The 20730-nt window shown below is 45.4% G+C and overlaps 1 protein-coding gene across 2 annotated transcripts in view; it reads right to left on the bottom strand.

Annotated features, from left to right (window-relative positions):
• Window positions 1-20730, bottom strand: part of vps18 (VPS18 core subunit of CORVET and HOPS complexes) — a 29624-nt gene that overhangs the window by 3737 nt on the left and 5157 nt on the right. For both annotated transcript variants that reach the window (XM_045721124.2, XM_045721123.2), the window contains exons 3-13: window positions 19306-19397; window positions 16796-17046; window positions 14285-14464; window positions 12693-12866; window positions 12343-12468; window positions 2920-3026; window positions 2150-2432; window positions 1650-1895; window positions 1163-1297; window positions 648-875; window positions 278-418 (exon numbers count right to left, since the gene is read on the bottom strand). In XM_045721124.2, the coding sequence (XP_045577080.1) occupies window positions 278-418; window positions 648-875; window positions 1163-1297; window positions 1650-1895; window positions 2150-2432; window positions 2920-3026; window positions 12343-12468; window positions 12693-12866; window positions 14285-14464; window positions 16796-17046; window positions 19306-19397 (1963 nt within the window). The remainder of the gene's footprint in view (window positions 1-277; window positions 419-647; window positions 876-1162; window positions 1298-1649; window positions 1896-2149; window positions 2433-2919; window positions 3027-12342; window positions 12469-12692; window positions 12867-14284; window positions 14465-16795; window positions 17047-19305; window positions 19398-20730) is intronic.

The following is a 20730-nucleotide window of genomic DNA, read 5'->3' as shown; positions in this document are numbered from 1 at the left end:
ACGCTTTCGACACCTTGTAGACTCCACGCCTCGACGAAATTAAGGGTTTTCAGAGAGCAAAAAGGGATGTGACTCCATTTTAGGAAGTCATTCCTAATGTTTTGTCCACTCACTGTATACCGATTTTAGATTACCAAATCTTTAACTTTCAGATAACGTATGAGATGGATGCACTTCCGCTTTAAATCTTGCATGTGTGCCTGTTACAACATCCTGTCAATATTACATCGTCAACAATTAGCTACATAGTCATCAAAACACTAGCCAAGATCCTCACGTGTAGGGCCAGATCGACAGCTTCCTCATACAGCTCCATGATCTTATAGACCAGAACACAGGCCTGGAGGTAACCATGTTCAGCACACAGCCTCAGGGTGTACTTTAAGTCATAGTGGATGTCTGACGCGTGGGTACCAGCCTGTCAATAATAAAAACAACACTTTTTATTAATAATAAATTAATTAACAATATGTTCATGTATATTTGATCAAGATACCCTAGAACACTTACCAGAGGAAACTAAGAATAAAATAGCAAATATAGGTCAAAATGTGACAACATAACAAGTCCCTATGGGCCCTGGTCAACAGTAGCGTACTGTAGAGGGAATAGGAAGCCACTTGGGACGGTCACAGCCTTGAACCTACCTGTTTCAAATAGCACAAGAGACTATCAGGTTTGTATTTGGCGTAGAGGGACAGCAGGTAGTTGTGTATGGCCTCTTCTGTCACAGCGAGCTGGTAAACACAGAACTCCATGTAACGGATGGTCTCGTTGACCTGTTGTGTTGAACCCATTTGACTGTAGTTGACCAGGGCTGGGATCAGCTTCTTAGGGTCCAGCCTGCTACCCATCTGGATCCAGGCATCCACCACCTTATGATTGAGGTAGATTCATTATTTTATTGACATTTTATTTAACCTTTATTTAACTAGGCAAGAATATTTATTATTCATTCAATTTCCCTTTCACAAATACACATAGGCACTTCACATGCCATAAAAATGGACAATCAAGTATGGTATTGTATTTCAAACTGATTAAAAAATATATATATTTAACTAGGCAAGTCAGTTAAGAACTAATTCTTATGTACTTGAACACAGACACCAATAAAACAACAAAACATTTCAATGCAAGCAGATAAAAATCATTGTATCACCTTCTTAGGTATGTGTTGCATGAGGATGGGGGAGAACTTATAGAAGAGCTTCTCGTCGCAGTGCTTAGAGAGCACCTCCAGGGCGGCGCTATAGTCATCATGCTGACAGTGGTGGGAGATCACCCTCTCATAGTCCTAGAGAGATAAATACACAGATTCTTTAATGTCAAACAGCAGCAGATAAAACATACTTTACAAAACTGAAAATAAAGTCAACAGCCATAAAGTGGCCTAAACATGCCACATCATTAGAGACTAACAAGAGAGACCACTCTAAATGGCACAATACAATGCCACGCATGAATAGCAGGGTTGGAGTCAATTCCATTTCAATTCCAGACAATTCAGGAAGTACACTGAAATAACAATTCTCTTCAATGCTTTTCAATTAGGAACATTTTGAATTGGAATTTGGATTACTTTCTGAATTGACTTAGTATTGAAATGAAATTGAGCCCAAGCCTGGATAAATAGCATCATAAGATACCTGCATGATGACAGAGAAGTAGACCATGTCATCCACGTTGCCGTGGCTAGCCAGCAGGTCATAGATGGTCGTACGGTTGTTATAGAGACACTCCTTGTGTTTGGAGCTACTGAGGAACTTCCGGAACTCATCACGCGTCTCCTGGAACACACCATTTTTCCCCTCGTCTGATTCTAGAAGTCCCAGGTGGTTCAGGTAAAGCTCAGTCAGCCAAGTGACCAGTAGGGTGATCTGAGTCTTCTCACTCTGTTTCAATCAATCAAATCAATCCATTTTTATTGTCCCCAGAACAAAAGTTGCTTTGCAAATAGGGGTAGCATGATGAAAAAAAAGTATCAAATATGACATGACAGTTGAAAACATACCACACAAAAGACAAACTATCTGGCAGGTTGAGAAGTGAGCAGAAGACAAGCTTCCATTGTTCGCTGTAATGGACAATAAAGTCGTATGGTTTTGAATTGTAAACTTCGTCACAAAAACATAGAAACATAATATACCTGTTTTAAATTATTGAGTTTCTTCAGCAGGAACTCTTTCAGAGCCTCGTCCTGTTTTGCCTCGATAAACTTCAAAGCAATCTCTTCGAAGTAGTTCTGGGTCAGAGCGTAGCACTTAGCACTCTCCAAGTAGCGTTTGTTCTGGAAGCAGTGTTCTGCCTCCTTAGCCAGGACCATGTCCATGCACTCTGGCCGGTCCCGGCAGTACTCCTTAGCCAGGTCAAACTTGTTCATGCTCATGTACATCTGCCACACATCCCTGGCTTCTCTCTGGATGTGGTATCTGGATTGAGATTTTTTTTTAAATAAAATTAACGTCACGCTCACTTGTCTGTTCTTTCTAGTCTGATTCCACAGATGACAGTTAAACCTTGTTCAGCCACTAATGGCAGAGCTAGTCTGATTCCACAGATGACAGTTAAACCTTGTTCAGCCACTAATGGCAGAGCTAGTCTGATTCCACAGATGACAGTTAAACCTTGTTCAGCCACTAATGGCAGAGCTAGTCTGATTCCACAGATGACAGTTAAACCTTGTTCAGCCACTAATGGCAGAGCTAGTCTGATTCCACAGATGACAGTTAAACCTTGTTCAGCCACTAATGGCAGAGCTAGTCTGATTCCACAGATTGTGGCTATTGTAAAGATTTTACTGCCAAATGGCAGTGATGTGGTTGTTTTGTCGATCTTAGTTGAATGCACTAATTGTAAGGCTCTCTGGACACGAGTGTCTGTTAAATGATTAAAAACTAAAATGTCATGTAAACGAACCTGAAGACAGCCTTCTCAGTATAGATCCACACCAGACCTCCTGCTGGGTCTTTGATCATCTTTTTCAGCGTGCCGAACTTATCAGGAAACACATCCTCGTTCACCACCTGTCAATCAATCAATCCATGCATTTAATCTATTCATAAAAGGGAGCCTAGTCAAAAGCAGTGCACTAAATCAGATAACATTTTATTGGTCGCGTACACATATTTTGCATATGTTATCGCAGGTGCAGCGAAATGCTTATTTTTCTAGCTCCAACAGTGCAGTAATACCTAACAATACACACAAGTCCAAAAATATAAAAATAAAGAAATCAAGAAATATCAGAACGAGCGATTTCAGAGTATGGAATATATATATATAACTAAACAAATGTTTTTAAATCAAAATATATTTTATATTTGAGATTCTTCAAATAGCCACCCTTTACCTTGAAGACTGCTTTGCACACTCTTGGCATTCTCTCAACCAGCTTCATGAGGTAGTCACCTGGAATGCATTTCAATTAACAGGTGTACCTTAAAAGTTAATTTGTAGAATTTCTTTCCTTCTTAATGCGTTTGAGACAATTAGTTGTGTTGTGACAAGGCAGGGGTGGTATACAGAAAATAGCCCTATTTGGTAAAAGACCCAAGTCCATATTATGGCAAGAACAGCTCAAATAAGCATTTGGGTGGCTATTTGAAGAATCTCAAATATAAAATGTATTTATATTTGATTAAAAAAAATGTTTTAGTTACTACATGATTCCATATGAGTTATTTCATAGTTTTGATGTCTTCACTATTATTCTACAATATGTGGGAACTTCTTCAAGACTGTTGGAAAATCATTCCAGGTGAAGCTGGTTGAGAGAATGACAAGAGTGTGCAAAGCTGTCATCAAGGCAAAGGGTGGCTACTTTGAAGAATCTAAAATATATTTTGATTTGTTTAACACTTTTTTGGTTACTAAATGATTCCATAGTTTTGATGTCTTCACTATTATTCTAATATGAAGAAAATAGTAACAAATAAAAAAGAACAACCCTTGAATGAGTAGGTGTTCTAAAACTTCTGACCAGTAGTGCCTTCGGAAAGTATTCAGACCCCTTGAGTTTTTCCACATTTTGTTACGTTACAGCCTTATTCAAAAATGTATTTATAATTTTTTTTTTTTTACTCACCAATACCCCATAACAAAGTGAAAACAGGTTTAGACAATTGTGCAAATTGTGCAAAAAAAAAACAAAATACAGAAATACCTTATTTACATAAGTATTCAGACTATGAGACTCAAAATTGAGATCAGGGGCATTCTGTTTCCATTGATCATTCTTGAGATGTTTCTACGACTTCATTGGAGTCCACCTGTGATAAATTCAATTGATTGGACATGATTAGGCTCCCGAGTGGCGCAGCATCTCAGTGCAAGAGGCATCACTACAGTCCCTGGTTCGAATCCTGTCTGTATCACATCCGGCTGTGATTGGGAGTCCTATAGGGCTGCGCACAATTGGCCAAACCTGGACGACGCTTGGCCAAGGTAGGCCGTCATTGTAAATAAGAATTTGTTCTTAACTGACTTGCCTGGTTAAAAAAAAGGTTATATAAAATGCTTTAATTTATTAGGAAAGGCACACACCTGTCTATATAAGATCCCACAGTTGACAGTGCATGTTAGAGCAAAAACCAAGCCGTGAGGTCGAAGGAATTGTCCGTAGAGCTCAGAAAGGATTGTGTCGAGGCACAGATCTGGGGAAGGGTACCAAAACATTTCTGCAGCATTGAAGGTCCCCAAGAACACAATGGTCTCCATTCTTAAATGGAAGAGGTTTTGAACCACCAAGACTCTTCCTAGAGCCGGCCGCCCGGCCAAACTAAGCAATCGGGGGAGAAGGGACTTGGTCACGGAGGTGACCAACAACCCGATGGTGACTCTAAAGCTCTGTCAGAGTTCCTCTATGGAGAAGGAGAACCATCTCTGCAGCACTCCACCAATCAGGCCTTTATGGTAGAGTGGCCAGACGGAAGCCACTCCTCAGTAAAAGGCACATGACAGCCTGCTTGGAGTTTGCCAAAAGCCACCTAAAGGTCTCTCAGACCATAAGAAACAAGATTCTCTGGTCTGATGAAACCAAGATATAACTATTTGGCCTGAATGCCAAGCGTCACATCTGGAGGAAACCTGGCACCATCCCTACAGTGAAGCATGGTGGTGGCAGCATTATGCCGTGGGGATGTTTTTCAGCAGCAGGGACTGGGAGACTAGTCAGGATCGAAGCAAAGAGGAACAAAGCAAAGCACAGAGAGATACTTGATGAAGTCCTGAGCGCTCTGGAGCAGGTTCTCAGACTGGGGCAAAGGCTCACCTTTCAACAGAACAATGACCCTAAGCACACAGCCACGACAACACAGGAGTGGCTTCGGGACAAGTCTCTGAATGTCCTTGAGTAGCCCAGCCAGAGCCCGGACTTGAACCCGATCGAACATCTCTGGAGAGACCTGAAAATAGCTGTGCAGCAACGCTCCCCTTACAATCTGACAGAGCTTGAGAGGATCTGCAGAAAATAATGGGAGAAACTCCCCAAATACAGGTGTGCCAAGCTTGTAGTGTCATACCCAAGAACACTCTAGGCTGTAATCACTGCCAAAGGTGCTTCAACAAAGTACTAACTAAAGGGTCTGAATACTCATCTAAATGTAATTTTTAAGTTGAAAAAAAAAAGTATAAATTAATAAACATTTATAAAAACCTATTTTTGCTTTGTCATTATGGGGTATTGTGTATAGATTGGAGAGGGGGAAAAACGATTTAATCAATTTTAGAATAAGGGTGTTACCTAACAAAATGTGGAAAAAGTCAAAGGGTCTGAATACTTTCCCGAAGGCACTAATATATATATATATACACACACTGCTCAAAAAAATAAAGGGAACACTAAAATAACACATCCTAGATCTGAATGAATAAAATAATCTTATTAACTACTTTTTCCTTTACATAGTTGAATGTGCTGACAACAAAATCACACAAAAATAATCAATGGAAATCCAATTTATCAACCCATGGAGGTCTGGATTTGGAGTCACACTCAAAATTAAAGTGGAAAACCACACTACAGGCTGATCCAACTTTGATGTAATGTCCTTAAAACAAGTCAAAATGAGGCTCAGTAGTGTGTGTGGCCTCCACGTGCCTGTATGACCTCCCTACAACGCCTAGGCATGCTCCTGATGATGGTGGCGGATGGTCTCCTGAGGGATCTCCTCCCAGACCTGGACTAAAGCATCCGCCAACTCCTGGACAGTCTGTGGTGCAGTCTGTGGATGGAGCGAGACATGATGTCCCAGATGTGCTCAATTGGATTCAGGTCTGGGGAACGGGCGGGCCAGTCCATAGCATCAATGTCTTCCTCTTGCAGGAACTGCTGACACACTCCAGCCACATGAGGTCTAGCATTGTCTTGCATTAGGAGGAACCCAGGGCCAACCGCACCAGCATATGGTCTCACAAAGGGTCTGAGGATCTCATCTCGGTACCTAATGGCAGTCAGGCTACCTCTGGCGAGCACATGGAGGGCTGTGCGGCCCCCCAAAGAAATGCCACCCCACACCATGACTGACCCACCGCCAAACCGGTCATGCTGGAAGATGTTGCAGGCAGCAGAACGTTCTCCACGGCGTCTCCAGACTCTGTCACGTCTGTCACATGTGCTCAGTGTGAACTTGCTTTCATCTGTGAAGAGCACAGTGCGCCAGTGGTGAATTTGCCAATCTTGGTGTTCTCTGGCAAATGCCAAACGTCCTGCACGGTGTTGGGCTGTAAGCACAACCCCCACCTGTGGACGTCGGGCCCTCATACCACCCTCGTGGAGTCTGTTTCTGACCGTTTGAGCAGACACATGCACATTTGTGGCCTGCTGGAGGTCATTTTGCAGGGCTCTGGCAGTGCTCCTCCTGCTCCTCCTTGCACAAAGGCGGAGGTAGTGATCCTGCTGCTGGGTTGTTGCCCTCCTACGGCCTCCTCCACGTCTCCTGATGTACTGGCCTGTCTCCTGGTAGCGCCTCCATGCTCTGGACACTACGCTGACAGACACAGCAAACCTTCTTGCCACAGCTCGCATTGATGTGCCATCCTGGATGAGCTGCACTACCTGAGCCACTTGTGTGGGTTGTAGACTCCGTCTCATGCTACCACTAGAGTGAAAGCACCGCCAGCATTCAAAAGTGACCAAAACATCAGCCAGGAAGCATAGGAACTGAGAAGTGGTCTGTGGACACCACCTGCAGAACCACTCCTTTATTGGGGGTGTCTTGCTAATTGCCTATATTTTCCACCTGTTGTCTATTCCATTTGCACAACAGCATGTGAAATTTATTGTCAATCAGTGTTGCTTCCTAAGTGGACAGTTTGATTTCACAGAAGTGTGATTGACTTGGAGTTACATTGTGTTGTTTAAGTGTTCCCTTTATTTTTTTGAGCAGTAATATATTAGTGCATATATAAATAAATATTAGTGCACTAATATATGCACTAATATTTATTTATATATGCACTAATATTTATTTATATATGCACTAATATTTATTTATATATATATATCCTTCCCAGATTAGTGCCTAGATATTAGTGCCTTCGTTATATATAATATATATAACTAAACAATGTTGTGTATAGACTATATGGGCAGAATATGAATAGAAAAAGGTGTGTATAGCAGTAGTTATATAGGATGAGCCTTGACTAGAATACAGTAAATACATATGAAGTGGGTAAATCTGTATGTAAACATTCGAGTGACCAGTGTTCAATGACTATGTACATAGGGCAGTAGTCTCTATGGTTCAGGGTACTGGGTGGAGGCCAGCTAATGGTGACTATTTAACATTCGGATGCCTGGAGATAGAAGCGGTTTCTCAGTCTCAGCTTTGATACACCTGTACCGTCTCTGCCTTCTAGATGGTAGCGGGGTGAACAGGCCATGGCTCGGGTGGCTGATCATAAAGGATATTCTTGACCTTCCTGTGACACCGGGTGCTGTAGATGTTCTGGAGGTCAGGCAGTTTGCCCCTGGTGGTGCGTTGGGCTGACCACCTCTGGAGAGCCCTGCGGTTCCAGACAATGGAGGTGATATAGCCCGACAGGATGCTCTCAATGTAGATACATCTGTAGAAGTTCCAGAGGGTCTTAGGAACCAAGACAAATTTCTTCAGCCTCCTGAGGTTGAAGAGGTGCTGTTGCGCCTTCCTCACCACCACTGTCTGTGTGGATGGACCATTTCAGGTTGTCAGTGATGTGCAACGCAGAGGAACTTGAAGCTTTTCACCCTCTCCACTGCGGCCCCGTCGATGTGGATGGGGAAGTGCGCTCTCCTGAAGTCCACGATCAGCTCCTTCATTTTGTTGACGTTGAGGGAGAGGTTATTTTCCTGGCACCACTCCGCCAGGGCCCTCACCTCCTCCCTGTAGACTGTCTCATCATTGTTGATGAGGGCACTACGGTGTTGAAGGCTGAGCTGTAGTCGATGAACAGCATTTTTACATAGGTAGTCCTCTTGTCCAAATGGGATAGGGCAGTGTGCAGTGTGATGGCAATTGCGTCATCCGTGGATCTGTTGGGGCGGTATGATCCGTGACTAGCCTCTCAAAGCACTTCACGATGACAGAAGTGAGTGCTACGGGGCGATAGTCATTTAGTTCAGTTACCTTTGCCTTCTTAGGTACAGAAACAATGGTGGACATCTGGAAGCAAGTGGAGACAGCAGACTGGGATAGGGAGAGATTGAATATGTCCGTAAACACTCCAGCCAGCTGGTCTGCACATGCTCTGAGGACACGGCAGGGGACGCTGTCTGGGCCGGAAGCCATGCGAGGGTTAACACGCTTAAATGTGATACTCATAGAGAACGAGAGCTCACAGTCCTCAGGAGCGACGGTGGCCCACGTCGGCGGCACCACGTTTTCCATGAAGCAGGCAAAGAAGGTGTTTAGCTTGGCTGGGAGAAGGGCGTTGGTGTCCGTGGCTGGTTTTCTTTTTAAAATCCGTGATTGTCTGGATCAATGTTCCCTGTAATTGTTTTCAGCACTGAGCATATTTCTGGTCTGCTAAGCGCAAACTGGAACGTTGTGTGCAATTCTGTGCAACTTCTGGCACGAGTTTACTGTGAACACTGAGGCTGTACCCGCTTTAAGTTACAGTTTAACAGTGGCCAAGTAGGCTACTGTGGTTATTTGATCATAATGTAGGCCTACCGGAGTGGCCTACCGTCAAAACAATGGAGAGAAATGCCATCCCATAACATTTTAACATGGAAATAGCTGTTCTATCATTCAGCCTACAGTAGCAGCAAATGTGTGGTGTTCAATGTAGTCCTACATTCCATGAGACTTTTGAAAAAAAAAATTAAAAATACATGCAGGGCTTGACATGAACCTATTTATCCACTTGTCCTTTAGATAAGGAGGTGACTGAAAATGTGTTGTTTGAGGCAAGAAACCACTTTATATAATGAATTATTATTCCCATACCATTGTTACAGAGAATCAGACAAATTACGCTACCCTCTGCCTATTGGCTACTTAGCATATTCAAGACCGTCTCAAAATACAACACTGCCTCTTTAAGACATAAAAAGCTGTACACATTTTGTACTCTTGTAGGAAGTAACCACTCCCCATTTATGGCGCAAGGGCCTGAGTAGTACCTGTCAATGCAATAGAATCCTACTCCGATGCGTTGTATATTTCGGTGCAGTGAGAGAGGGAAAGAGAGAGATAGATAGAGGGAAAGAGTACGATGGGAGCTGCTCACGCCCGCAGCTTAGAGGGAAACATTGGTCTGGAATCCCTGCCACAAACGTCTCGTGTCTGAGCCGTTGAATTGCGACTCCACTTTTCTGAACTGCTGTTTTGCCACTGATTGCCTTACAGAGGTCATAGCTGGTCTGTTTGTACACATCCATGTTCCTAGTCATCTTGCCGTGGTTAAATGCGGTGGTTTTGAGCTTTCAGTTTTATACTAATACTTCCATCTGTCATGGTTTTTGGTTTGGATAAGTCCTAATCTTCACAGTGGGAACAACATTCTCTATTAGGGATGCACGATACAGTCGGTGAACATATCGGAATCGGACGATATTAGCTAAAAACGCCAGCATCGATATCGGCCCGATGTATAGTTTAACGGCAATGTTAAACACTGATGTCAAAGGTACCGTGCAAACCTCTAAAACGTAGTTACGTGACGTAATAACGCCACGTAAAATTTTGCGCTTCACGTGCAACACAGCATTCCTAACCTAGCCCACAATGTCTGCTGTGTGGATCGAGCAGTCAACAAGTCAAGCAGTCATTTGAAAGAGTAACAACATTTCAGAGAGACAACTCAAAGGTGAAATCCATTAAAGCCAAGATAATGGAATTCATTGTCCTTGACAATCTACCGTTCTCTGTTGTGGGTGACGTTGGCTTTCGCTGACTGGTCGAGCACCGGGACAACACTACCAAATGCGCTATTTTTCAGATGTTGCCCTACTGGAGTTACACAGTAATAGCGTCACTGCTACACCTTTTACAGTGACCTGGCCTACACCTTTTACAGTGACCTGGCCTACACCTTTTACAGTGACCTGGCCTACACCTTTTACAGTGACCTGGCCTACACCTTTTACAGTAACCTGGCCTACACCTTTTACAGTAACCTGGCCTACACCTTTTACAGTAACCTGGCCTACACCTTTTACAGTGACCTGTAACCAAAGACTAAGCAGAAGCAGTCAGAGGCCCACCTGTCCGTACGTGTCCGTATGTGTGTGTGTGTGACCCTACCTGTCCGTGCGCGTGTGTGTGACCCCACCTGTCCGTGCGCGTGTGTGTGACCCCACCTGTCCGTGCGCGTGTGTGTGACCCCACCTGTCCGTGCGCGTGTGTGTGACCCCACCTGTCCGTGCGCGTGTGTGTGACCCCACCTGTCCGTGCGCGTGTGTGTGATCCCACCTGTCCGCGCGCGTGTGTGTGTGACCCCACCTGTCCGTGCGTGTGTGTGTGACCCCACCTGTCCGCGTGTGTGTGTGTGACCCCACCTGTCCGTGCGTGTGTGTGTGTGACCCCACCTGTCCGTACGTGTCCGTATGTGTGTGTGTGTGACCCTACCTGTCCGTGCGCGTGTGTGTGACCCCACCTGTCCGTGCGCGTGTGTGTGACCCCACCTGTCCGTGCGCGTGTGTGTGACCCCACCTGTCCGTGCGCGTGTGTGTGACCCCACCTGTCCGTGCGCGTGTGTGTGACCCCACCTGTCCGTGCGCGTGTGTGTGACCCCACCTGTCCGTGCGCGTGTGTGTGACCCCACCTGTCCGTGCGCGTGTGTGTGACCCCACCTGTCCGTGCGCGTGTGTGTGACCCCACCTGTCCGTGCGCGTGTGTGTGACCCCACCTGTCCGTGCGCGTGTGTGTGACCCCACCTGTCCGTGCGCGTGTGTGTGACCCCACCTGTCCGTGCGCGTGTGTGTGACCCCACCTGTCCGTGCGCGTGTGTGTGACCCCACCTGTCCGTGCGCGTGTGTGTGACCCCACCTGTCCGTGCGCGTGTGTGTGACCCCACCTGTCCGTGCGCGTGTGTGTGACCCCACCTGTCCGTGCGCGTGTGTGTGACCCCACCTGTCCGTGCGCGTGTGTGTGACCCCACCTGTCCGCGCGCGTGTGTGTGACCCCACCTGTCCGTGCGTGTGTGTGACCCCACCTGTCCGTGCGTGTGTGTGTGTGACCCCACCTGTCCGTACGTGTCCGTATGTGTGTGTGTGTGACCCTACCTGTCCGTGCGCGTGTGTGTGACCCCACCTGTCCGTGCGCGTGTGTGTGACCCCACCTGTCCGTGCGCGTGTGTGTGACCCCACCTGTCCGTGCGCGTGTGTGACCCCACCTGTCCGTGCGCGTGTGTGACCCCACCTGTCCGTGCGCGTGTGTGTGACCCCACCTGTCCGTGCGCGTGTGTGTGACCCCACCTGTCCGTGCGCGTGTGTGTGACCCCACCTGTCCGTGCGCGTGTGTGTGACCCCACCTGTCCGTGCGCGTGTGTGTGACCCCACCTGTCCGTGCGCGTGTGTGTGACCCCACCTGTCCGTGCGCGTGTGTGTGACCCCACCTGTCCGTGCGCGTGTGTGTGACCCCACCTGTCCGTGCGCGTGTGTGTGACCCCACCTGTCCGTGCGCGTGTGTGTGTGACCCCACCTGTCCGTGCGTGTGTGTGTGTGACCACACCTGTCCGTGCGTGTGTGTGTGTGACCCCACCTGTCCGTGCGTGTGTGTGTGTGACCCCACCTGTCCGTGCGTGTGTGTGTGTGACCCCACCTGTCCGTGCGTGTGTGTGTGTGACCCCACCTGTCCGTGCGTGTGTGTGTGTGTGACCCCACCTGTCCGTGCGTGTGTGTGTGTGTGACCCCACCTGTCCGTTGAGGGTGCAGATGGCCTTGACGCGGTCAGGGAGGAGGAGTAGAAAGTGGAACTGAGTCAACACGATGGAGATGGGCTTGTTGAAACTGAAGTCTATGTCGGGGGTATAATCCCACACCTGATGGAGAGAGGGAAGAGAGAGAATGTATTATTTTTTTTATTTTTTTTTTATCAATGCTTCAGCAATATGAATTTCAAGAGTACAATAGAATTATTTTGAAAGACCAATCACAAAATGTATTTAATAGTCACCTGTAGGGAGCTTACCTGTACAACACATCAAACCTGAAAGTACACTAGCCTAAATATTAAGCACTATATAATATAGTATAACAACAGTACCTGCACATCACTGAGCACAGAGTCTGGCCTGATGTAGTCCAGCTGACCGTAGAGAACTCCATTACCCATCATCCATGCGAAGGCCTTGGGGCAGGACCTGAGCTTGGAGGTGTAGAAGGTAATCTCACTGTAGCCCATGTTAAACGGAAACTCCTGGAAGCTGGGCAGCAGCTCCTAGTAGTAATGAAGGCATAACCTCTTATAAGCATTGTTATAAGATATTCTAAAGGCTTATACATGCTTATAACAAATGATAAATCATTATACTGAAAACTGGGCAGCAGCTTAATATTTAAGCAATAAGGGCCGAGGGGGTGTGGTATATGGACAATATACCACGGCTAAGGGCTGTTCTTCGGTACGACACAACACTGAGTGCCAAGATACAGCCTTTAGCCGTGGTATATTGGATATATACCACAAACCCTTGATGTGCCTTATTGCTATTATAAACTGGTTAACAACTTAATTAGAGCAGTAAAAATAAAGACTGTCAGCTAATCAGTATTCAGGGCTTGAACCACCCAGTTTATAAAACAAGTTATAACAACAAATATAACCATAGTTGCCAGAGGTCATTAGAGAAGTGAGAAAAGTGCATGGAGTGTAAATATTCAGATATAGTATAGAGTGTAAATAGTCAGATATAGTATGGAGTGTAAATATTCAGATATAGTATGGAGTGTAAATAATCAGATATAGTATAGAGTGTAAATAGTCAGATATAGTATGGAGTGTAAATATTCAGATATAGTATAGAGTGTAAATATTCAGATATAGTATGGAGTGTAAATATTCAGATATAGTATAGAGTGTAAATAGTCAGATATAGTATGGAGTGTAAATATTCAGATATAGTATGGAGTGTAAATATTCAGATATAGTATGGAGTGTAAATAGTCAGATATATTATAGAGTGTAAATAGTCAGATATAGTATGGAGTGTAAATATTCAGATATAGTATAGAGTGTAAATAGTCAGATATAGTATAGAGTGTAAATATTCAGATATAGTATGGAGTGTAAATAGTCAGATAGTATAGAGTGTAAATATTCAGATATAGTATGGAGTGTAAATATTCAGATATAGTATGGAGTGCAAATATTCAGATATAGTATGGAGTGCAAATATTCAGATATAGTAGGGAGTGAAATATTCAGATATAGTAGGAAGTGTACATATTCAGATATAGTATGTAGTGTAAATATTCAGATATAGTATGTAGTGCAAATATTCAGATATAGTAGGAAGTGTACATATTCAGATATAGTAGGAAGTGTACATATTCAGATATAGTAGGAAGTGTACATATTCAGATATAGTAGGAAGTGTAAATATTCAGATATAATAGGAAGTGTAAATATTCAGATATAGTATGGAGTGTAAATATTCAGATATAATAGGAAGTGTAAATATTCAGATATAGTAGGAAGTGTAAATATTCAGATATAGTAGGAAGTGTAAATATTCAGATATAGTGGGGAGTGTAAATACACTACATAATAGGGAGTGTAAATATACTATACAGTAAATAGGTTGCCATTTGGGCTGTAGACCTGTTGTTTAAAAAAAAAGCTTCTGTGAAACAGACCTGGTTCTGTGAGAAGACGGAGCTGAAGCCCTGCTGCTCGGACCCCTCCGCCACACGACCTACGAACTGGAACAAACGCTTCCTGGTGGTGGCGATGATGACGACTTTAGACTCCGGACCTCGTTCCACCTCTATACAGCATACTGGAGCAGGCCTCCCGTCCTCCTCCAGGGAATGGGCCTGTGTTTCATTAACATACATTAATCATTATAATATCTAAATCATTATAAAAATCTAAATGCTACATCAAATACAGTCACAAAAGCTAGTAGCCTGCAGATAAGTTCACATGAAGGAGTGGAACTAATGAATGTACAGTAACTAGGGATGCAGCGATATAACATTTTTTGGCCGATTCCGATATCCAATATTTTCCTTGCCAAAATAAAAACCGACACAGATATCGATATGAAAAAATATTAGCGGCCTTTTAAGGATTCTAGTACAGTTAAATAGGTGAAACAAAGTGTCATATGTTCATTTGTTCAGCTAGGAACAGATTGTTTAATAACTTGTAAATCCATGAATGTATTTTAAATCGCACAACAGATATTCATGACAAATATTCTAGCTGTCACCGCATTACAAAGATGCTTAAGGTGGCTCTTCTTACTATCCAATCTTGCCATGACAGAGGGTATCACGTCTGCTACAGACACAGTTGAGCTTATTTCTCCAGTCAGTTGTTTCGAATGGAGCTAGGAGTGTGTTCATGTTTTCAATGAGAATCCACTGGTTTGTACTGATTGTTGCTACGTACACCCCAAGCACTCGTTTTGTTCCAGCAGGCTCTCCATATAAAAAGTACTGTTCCATCTGGTGGAAACGTCTTGCTTAAGCCTTTTCGTTGTCACTCCAAGCTGCTCCTGTATTACTTGCAGGTGGCTGTATGCTAGCTGTGAGTGTTTAAAATGACCCACTATCTTCCTACCTGTTGCCACTGTCTCAGATATGCTGCGTTGGGCCAAAACACCTTTGTTCACTGCCAGTTGCAGCGTGTGTGCCATGCATGGCAAACTGGCGACTCCGCATTCTTCCAAAGCCTTTGTCATGTTCCGTATATTATCACATAGCACAGCGTGTACTTTGTTCTTGGGGAATTTCCTAGTTTCAAACATGTTCTCAAATGCCATTGAAATGGCAGCAGCGGTATGAGAACCAGCACATTCTTGAGCATGCAATACGGCTTTCCTCAGTACAAAATCCTCGTGGACCCACTGTGCTGTCAGACTCAGCATGCTCATGGGGCTGACATTGCTGGTCGAAATGTCAGTCGTGAAGTTAATAGAAGTGACGCCCATAGCAAGTAGCTCACGGATGTGCTTTTCAACAATAATGTGTAACTCCGGTAGGGCAACATCTAAAAAATAGCGCTCTACTTGGTCATGTGTACCGGGGCTCGAGGTTCTCGACCAGTCGGCGAAAGCCAACATCATCCACGACGGAGAACGGTTGGTTGTCAAGGGCAATGATAGAGCGTTGGACTAGTAACCCGAAAAGTTGCAAGATCGAATCCTCGAGCTGACAAGGTACAAATCTGTCATTCTGCCCCTGAAAAATGCAGTTAACCCACTAGGCCGTCATTGAAAATAAGAATTTGTTCTTAACTGACTTGCCTAGTTAAATAAAGGTAAAATAAAAAAATAAATGAAATCCGTTACCTTGGCGTTAATAGATTTCATCTTTGTGTTGTAAGTCGCTGTGGATAAGAGCGTCTGCTAAATGACGTAAATGTAAAATGTAAATGTCTCTCTGAAATGTTCTTACTCTTTCATATGACTGCTCGACTTAAACTTGTTTAGTTGGAAGTGTGCGCTTAGTTTTTTTTCTGCTTTTGTTCTAAGTAGTCGCTGAACGTCTGGGGGTGATGCACTTTCAAATGAGTCATTAGGTTTGTGGTATTGAAAGATTTCACTCTCTCCCCTCGGGAAGTAACTAGCAGCACAAATGTTGCATATGGCCTTTCTGTCATCTTCCTTTGAAACTTCAAAATAGATCCACAGCAGACATTGTGGGTGGTTAGGAATGCTGGTTAGGAATGCTGGTTAGGAATGCTGGTTAGGAATGCTGGTTAGGAATGCTGGTTAGGAATGCTGTGTTGCACGTGTAGGGCTGTATTTTTCGTGGCGTCATTACGTCACCTATCTATATTATACAGGTTATGCACGTCAGCTTTGACATCGGTTCTGCACATGGGCGTTAAACTATACGTAGAGCCGATGTTGACATTTTTAGCTAATGTCGCCCGATTCCGATATGCTTACCGATATATATCATGCATCCCTAGTAGTAACCAAATCAGCATTGATGAATTAGTTTGAATGTCAAGAGGTTTGATAAGCATGGCTTTCCATTGGTTCAATCTACAAAACATAATCTTGGGGCGGTGTTTATTTTGTGATCCCATCACTGACCTGTTTGAAGTAACCTACTGTGTGTGTGTGTGTGTGTGTGTGTGTGTGTGTGTGTGTGTGTGTGTGTGTGTGTGTGTGTGTGTGTGTGTGTTCTCACCTGTTTGAAGTACTGGTCAGGGTTGGTGTTAAACAGGCTTCCCTCTGAAGCAGAGATCTCAGCCTCGAAGATGATTCCCTGGCTGGTTCCCACTAGGACGGGCCCAGTGTTGGTCTCTGTCCCCAGAAGCTTGTTCCAGCCTACACTCTCTATGAGGTGTCCTCTCCAGCGGGACAGAGACCTCACCTTCTGGGTGTTCCTGTTCAGATACAGACATTCACTGGTACTGAGAGAAATCACCAGGTGGGACCCTGCAGGGGACGAGAGGGGAGAGCAGTGTTAGAAATGTTTAATGACTGATGTAATACTATTGAATAACCAGAAATACACAGATATCTTATTAGTTGCACTAGCTTATGAAAGGAGCATTGCATTTATTGTTGCATTAGCTGGTTGGTAAGCTTCTCTTTCGCTTCATATAAATGACTGGCTGAGGCTTAGAGCTAACCAGATAATGCTGGACAGGGCTTCATAAAAATGACTGGCTGAGGCTTAGAGCTAACCAGATAATGCTGGACAGGGCTTCATATAAATGACTGGCTGAGGCTTAGAGCTAACCAGATAATGCTGGACAGGGCTTCATATAAATGACTGGCTGAGGCTTAGAGCTAACCAGATAATGCTGGACAGGGTTTCATATAAATGACTGGCTGAGGCTTAGAGCTAATCAGATAATGCTGGACAGGGCTTCATATAAATGACTGGCTGAGGCTTAGAGCTAACCAGATAATGCTGGACAGGGCTTCATATAAATGACTGGCTGAGGCTTAGAGCTAACCAGATAATGCTGGACAGGGTTTCATATAAATGACTGGCTCAGGCTTAGAGCTAACCAGATAATGCTGGACAGGGCTTCATGCGCATTATGAAACATCAGAAATACAACTTCTTCAGGCACTAAACTCCTTAGCTAAATGTAAAATAACCTCCTTGGCCAAACGTCTAAATTAATTTAAAATGTATTGATTTATCTTCATTTATTCTATTTTTTAGGGTGAAGTAGTAATAACTATGTTGCTGCTTGGTAACACAGATTCATGGGAAGAACTCGCTGCTAAGGGCAAGGAGTCGGCACAGGATGCCCACTCAATAAAAGAGGCCTCCAAAGGACGCAGTGTAGCCCTCGGTGACTCGACAACTAGTGTTTGAGATTGACTCGTCAACAAGCATATCGAGTGCTCGGTTTGAGATTCAGCCCATTTCAGTATGCACCAAAATAAAATAACTGTAAGAGTATTGGGAATTGAATTGGTACAGACGTTTCTGTCGTTAATTTGGGGTAGTAATTAGATTAACCATAATGGTGTGATGATTACTCACATTAATGAGCTATGAATAACAACGGCAAACTCTGGTGATGATTAACCTGAGAAGTACCCCTATGGAACATGTATCAGTCAGCACAAATACTAATCTGACAATGAGGTAAAACATGAATGAATTGGAGGATCCTGATGCCATTCCATCTCTGGGAGTACTGTGCAAGTATTCTACTTTATTATCCTGCTCCCCGGTTGGTTCTCACCTGTGGGGTCCAGGAAGAGCTCCCCGGTTGGTTCTCACCTGCGGGGTCCAGGAAGAGCTCCCCGGTTGGTTCTCACCTGCGGGGTCCAGAAGAGCTCCCCGGTTGGTTCTCACCTGTGGGATCCAGGAAGAGCTCCCCGGTTGGTTCTCACCTGCGGGGTCCAGGAAGAGCTCCCCGGTTGGTTCTCACCTGCGGGGTCCAGAAGAGCTCCCCGGTTGGTTCTCACCTGCGGGGTCCAGAAGAGCTCCCCGGTTGGTTCTCACCTGCGGGGTCCAGGAAGAGCTCCCCGGTTGGTTCTCACCTGCGGGGTCCAGGAAGAGCTCCCCGGTTGGTTCTCACCTGCGGGGTCCAGGAAGAGCTCCCCGGTTGGTTCTCACCTGTGGGGTCCAGGAAGAGCTCCCCGGTTGGTTCTCACCTGCGGGGTCCAGGAAGAGCTCCCCGGTTGGTTCTCACCTGCGGGGTCCAGGAAGAGCTCCCCGGTTGGTTCTCACCTGCGGGGTCCAGGAAGAGCTCCCCGGTTGGTTCTCACCTGCGGGGTCCAGGAAGAGCTCCCCGGTTGGTTCTCACCTGTGGGGTCCAGGAAGAGCTCCCCGGTTGGTTCTCACCTGTGGGGTCCAGGAAGAGCTCCCCGGTTGGTTCTCACCTGTGGGGTCCAGGAAGAGCTCCCCGGTTGGTTCTCACCTGTGGGGTCCAGGAAGAGCTCCCCGGTTGGTTCTCACCTGTGGGGTCCAGGAAGAGCTCCCCGGTTGGTTCTCACCTGTGGGGTCCAGGAAGAGCTCCCCGGTTGGTTCTCACCTGTGGGGTCCAGGAAGAGCTCCCCGGTTGGTTCTCACCTGTGGGGTCCAGGAAGAGCTCCCCGGTTGGTTCTCACCTGTGGGGTCCAGGAAGAGCTCCCCGGTTGGTTCTCACCTGTGGGGTCCAGGAAGAGCTCCCCGGTTGGTTCTCACCTGTGGGGTCCAGGAAGAGCTCCCCGGTTGGTTCTCACCTGTGGGGTCCAGGAAGAGCTTGTGTACTCTGCTGTCATCCTTCCTCCCCAGTTCTATCTGGTTGGGCTGGTCCGGCTTGGCAAGGTCAATCCTGGAACAACATGCAGAGGAAATCTTAATAAACTCCTTTATAAAGTCGTGTTCACTCATCTTAGACACCAATACGGTACATGCAATCTGATGTGAAAACACACATATACACACACACACACACACACACACACACACACACACACACACACACACACACACACACACACACAGGTATTTCAGAATAGATTTTACAATTGATATTTTATAAGACATGAAATATTCATGCTTATTATCATTATACCAATCCAATGTTATACAGTATGCATTCAAATCAATACCATCAGAGTCTTTTACAGATCACCCTGAATGACTGACAAGATCAACCCTTACCCCTTTAATCCCATCACTTAGCAATCACATCAAGATACAAACTAATCCATTCACACATCCGGTTCTTCTCACACAGATAGGCTTGGACAGGCATGGGTGACAGGCATGGAGGACAGCAAGGCATGGAGGACAGCAAGTCATGGAGGACAGCAAGGCATGGAGGACAGCAAGGCATGGAGGACAGCAAGGCATGGAGGACAGCAAGGCATGGAGGACAGCAAGGCATGGAGGACAGCAAGGCATGGAGGACAGCAAGGCATGGAGGACAGCAAGGCATGGAGGACAGCAAGGCATGGAGGACAGCAAGGCATGGAGGACAGCAAGGCATGGAGGACAGCAAGGCATGGAGGACAGCAAGGCATGGAGGACAGCAAGGCATGGAGGACAGCAAGGCATGGAGGACAGCAAGTCATGGAGGACAGCAAGGCATGGAGGACAGCAAGTCATGGAGGACAGCAAGTCATGGGTGACAGGCATGGGTGACAGGCATGGGTGACAGGCATGGGTGACAGGCATGGGTGACAGGCATGGGTGACAGGCATGGGTGACAGGCATGGGTGACAAGGCCAATTGCTCCTTCAACATTTTTGGGCACTGAGCAAATTTCAGGTGTTGTGAGGCGTAAACTTGAACGTTGTGAGCATTCTGTGCAACGTCCAGCGTGTGTTTACTGTGAACACTGAAATAACACTTTTATAGTGTGGCCAAATAGGCTCCTGTGGATATTTGAGCATAATGTAGGTCTATAAGAGTGGCCTACCAACAAAACCAATACAGCCTATGTATTTCTATGATATAGCCTACAATAGTCTATATGGTGTTCAATGAAGGTCTACATTCCATGAACCTTTCTAAACACATGTGGGGCTGGACATGAACCTTTTATACACTTTATCTAGGACTGATGTTTCACTGGTCTGTAACATCATGGGTCAAATAGAGGACTGATGTTTTCCCTGGTCTGTAACACCATGGGTCAAATAGAGGACTGATGTTTCACT

Source organism: Salmo salar, chromosome 06 (assembly GCF_965601325.2).
Source record: "Salmo salar chromosome 06, fSalSal1, whole genome shotgun sequence".
NCBI classification, from domain to species: Eukaryota; Metazoa; Chordata; class Actinopteri; order Salmoniformes; family Salmonidae; genus Salmo; species Salmo salar.
The sequence above is the reverse complement of the archived record's forward strand: the minus strand, read 5'-3'. Positions and strand labels throughout refer to the sequence as shown.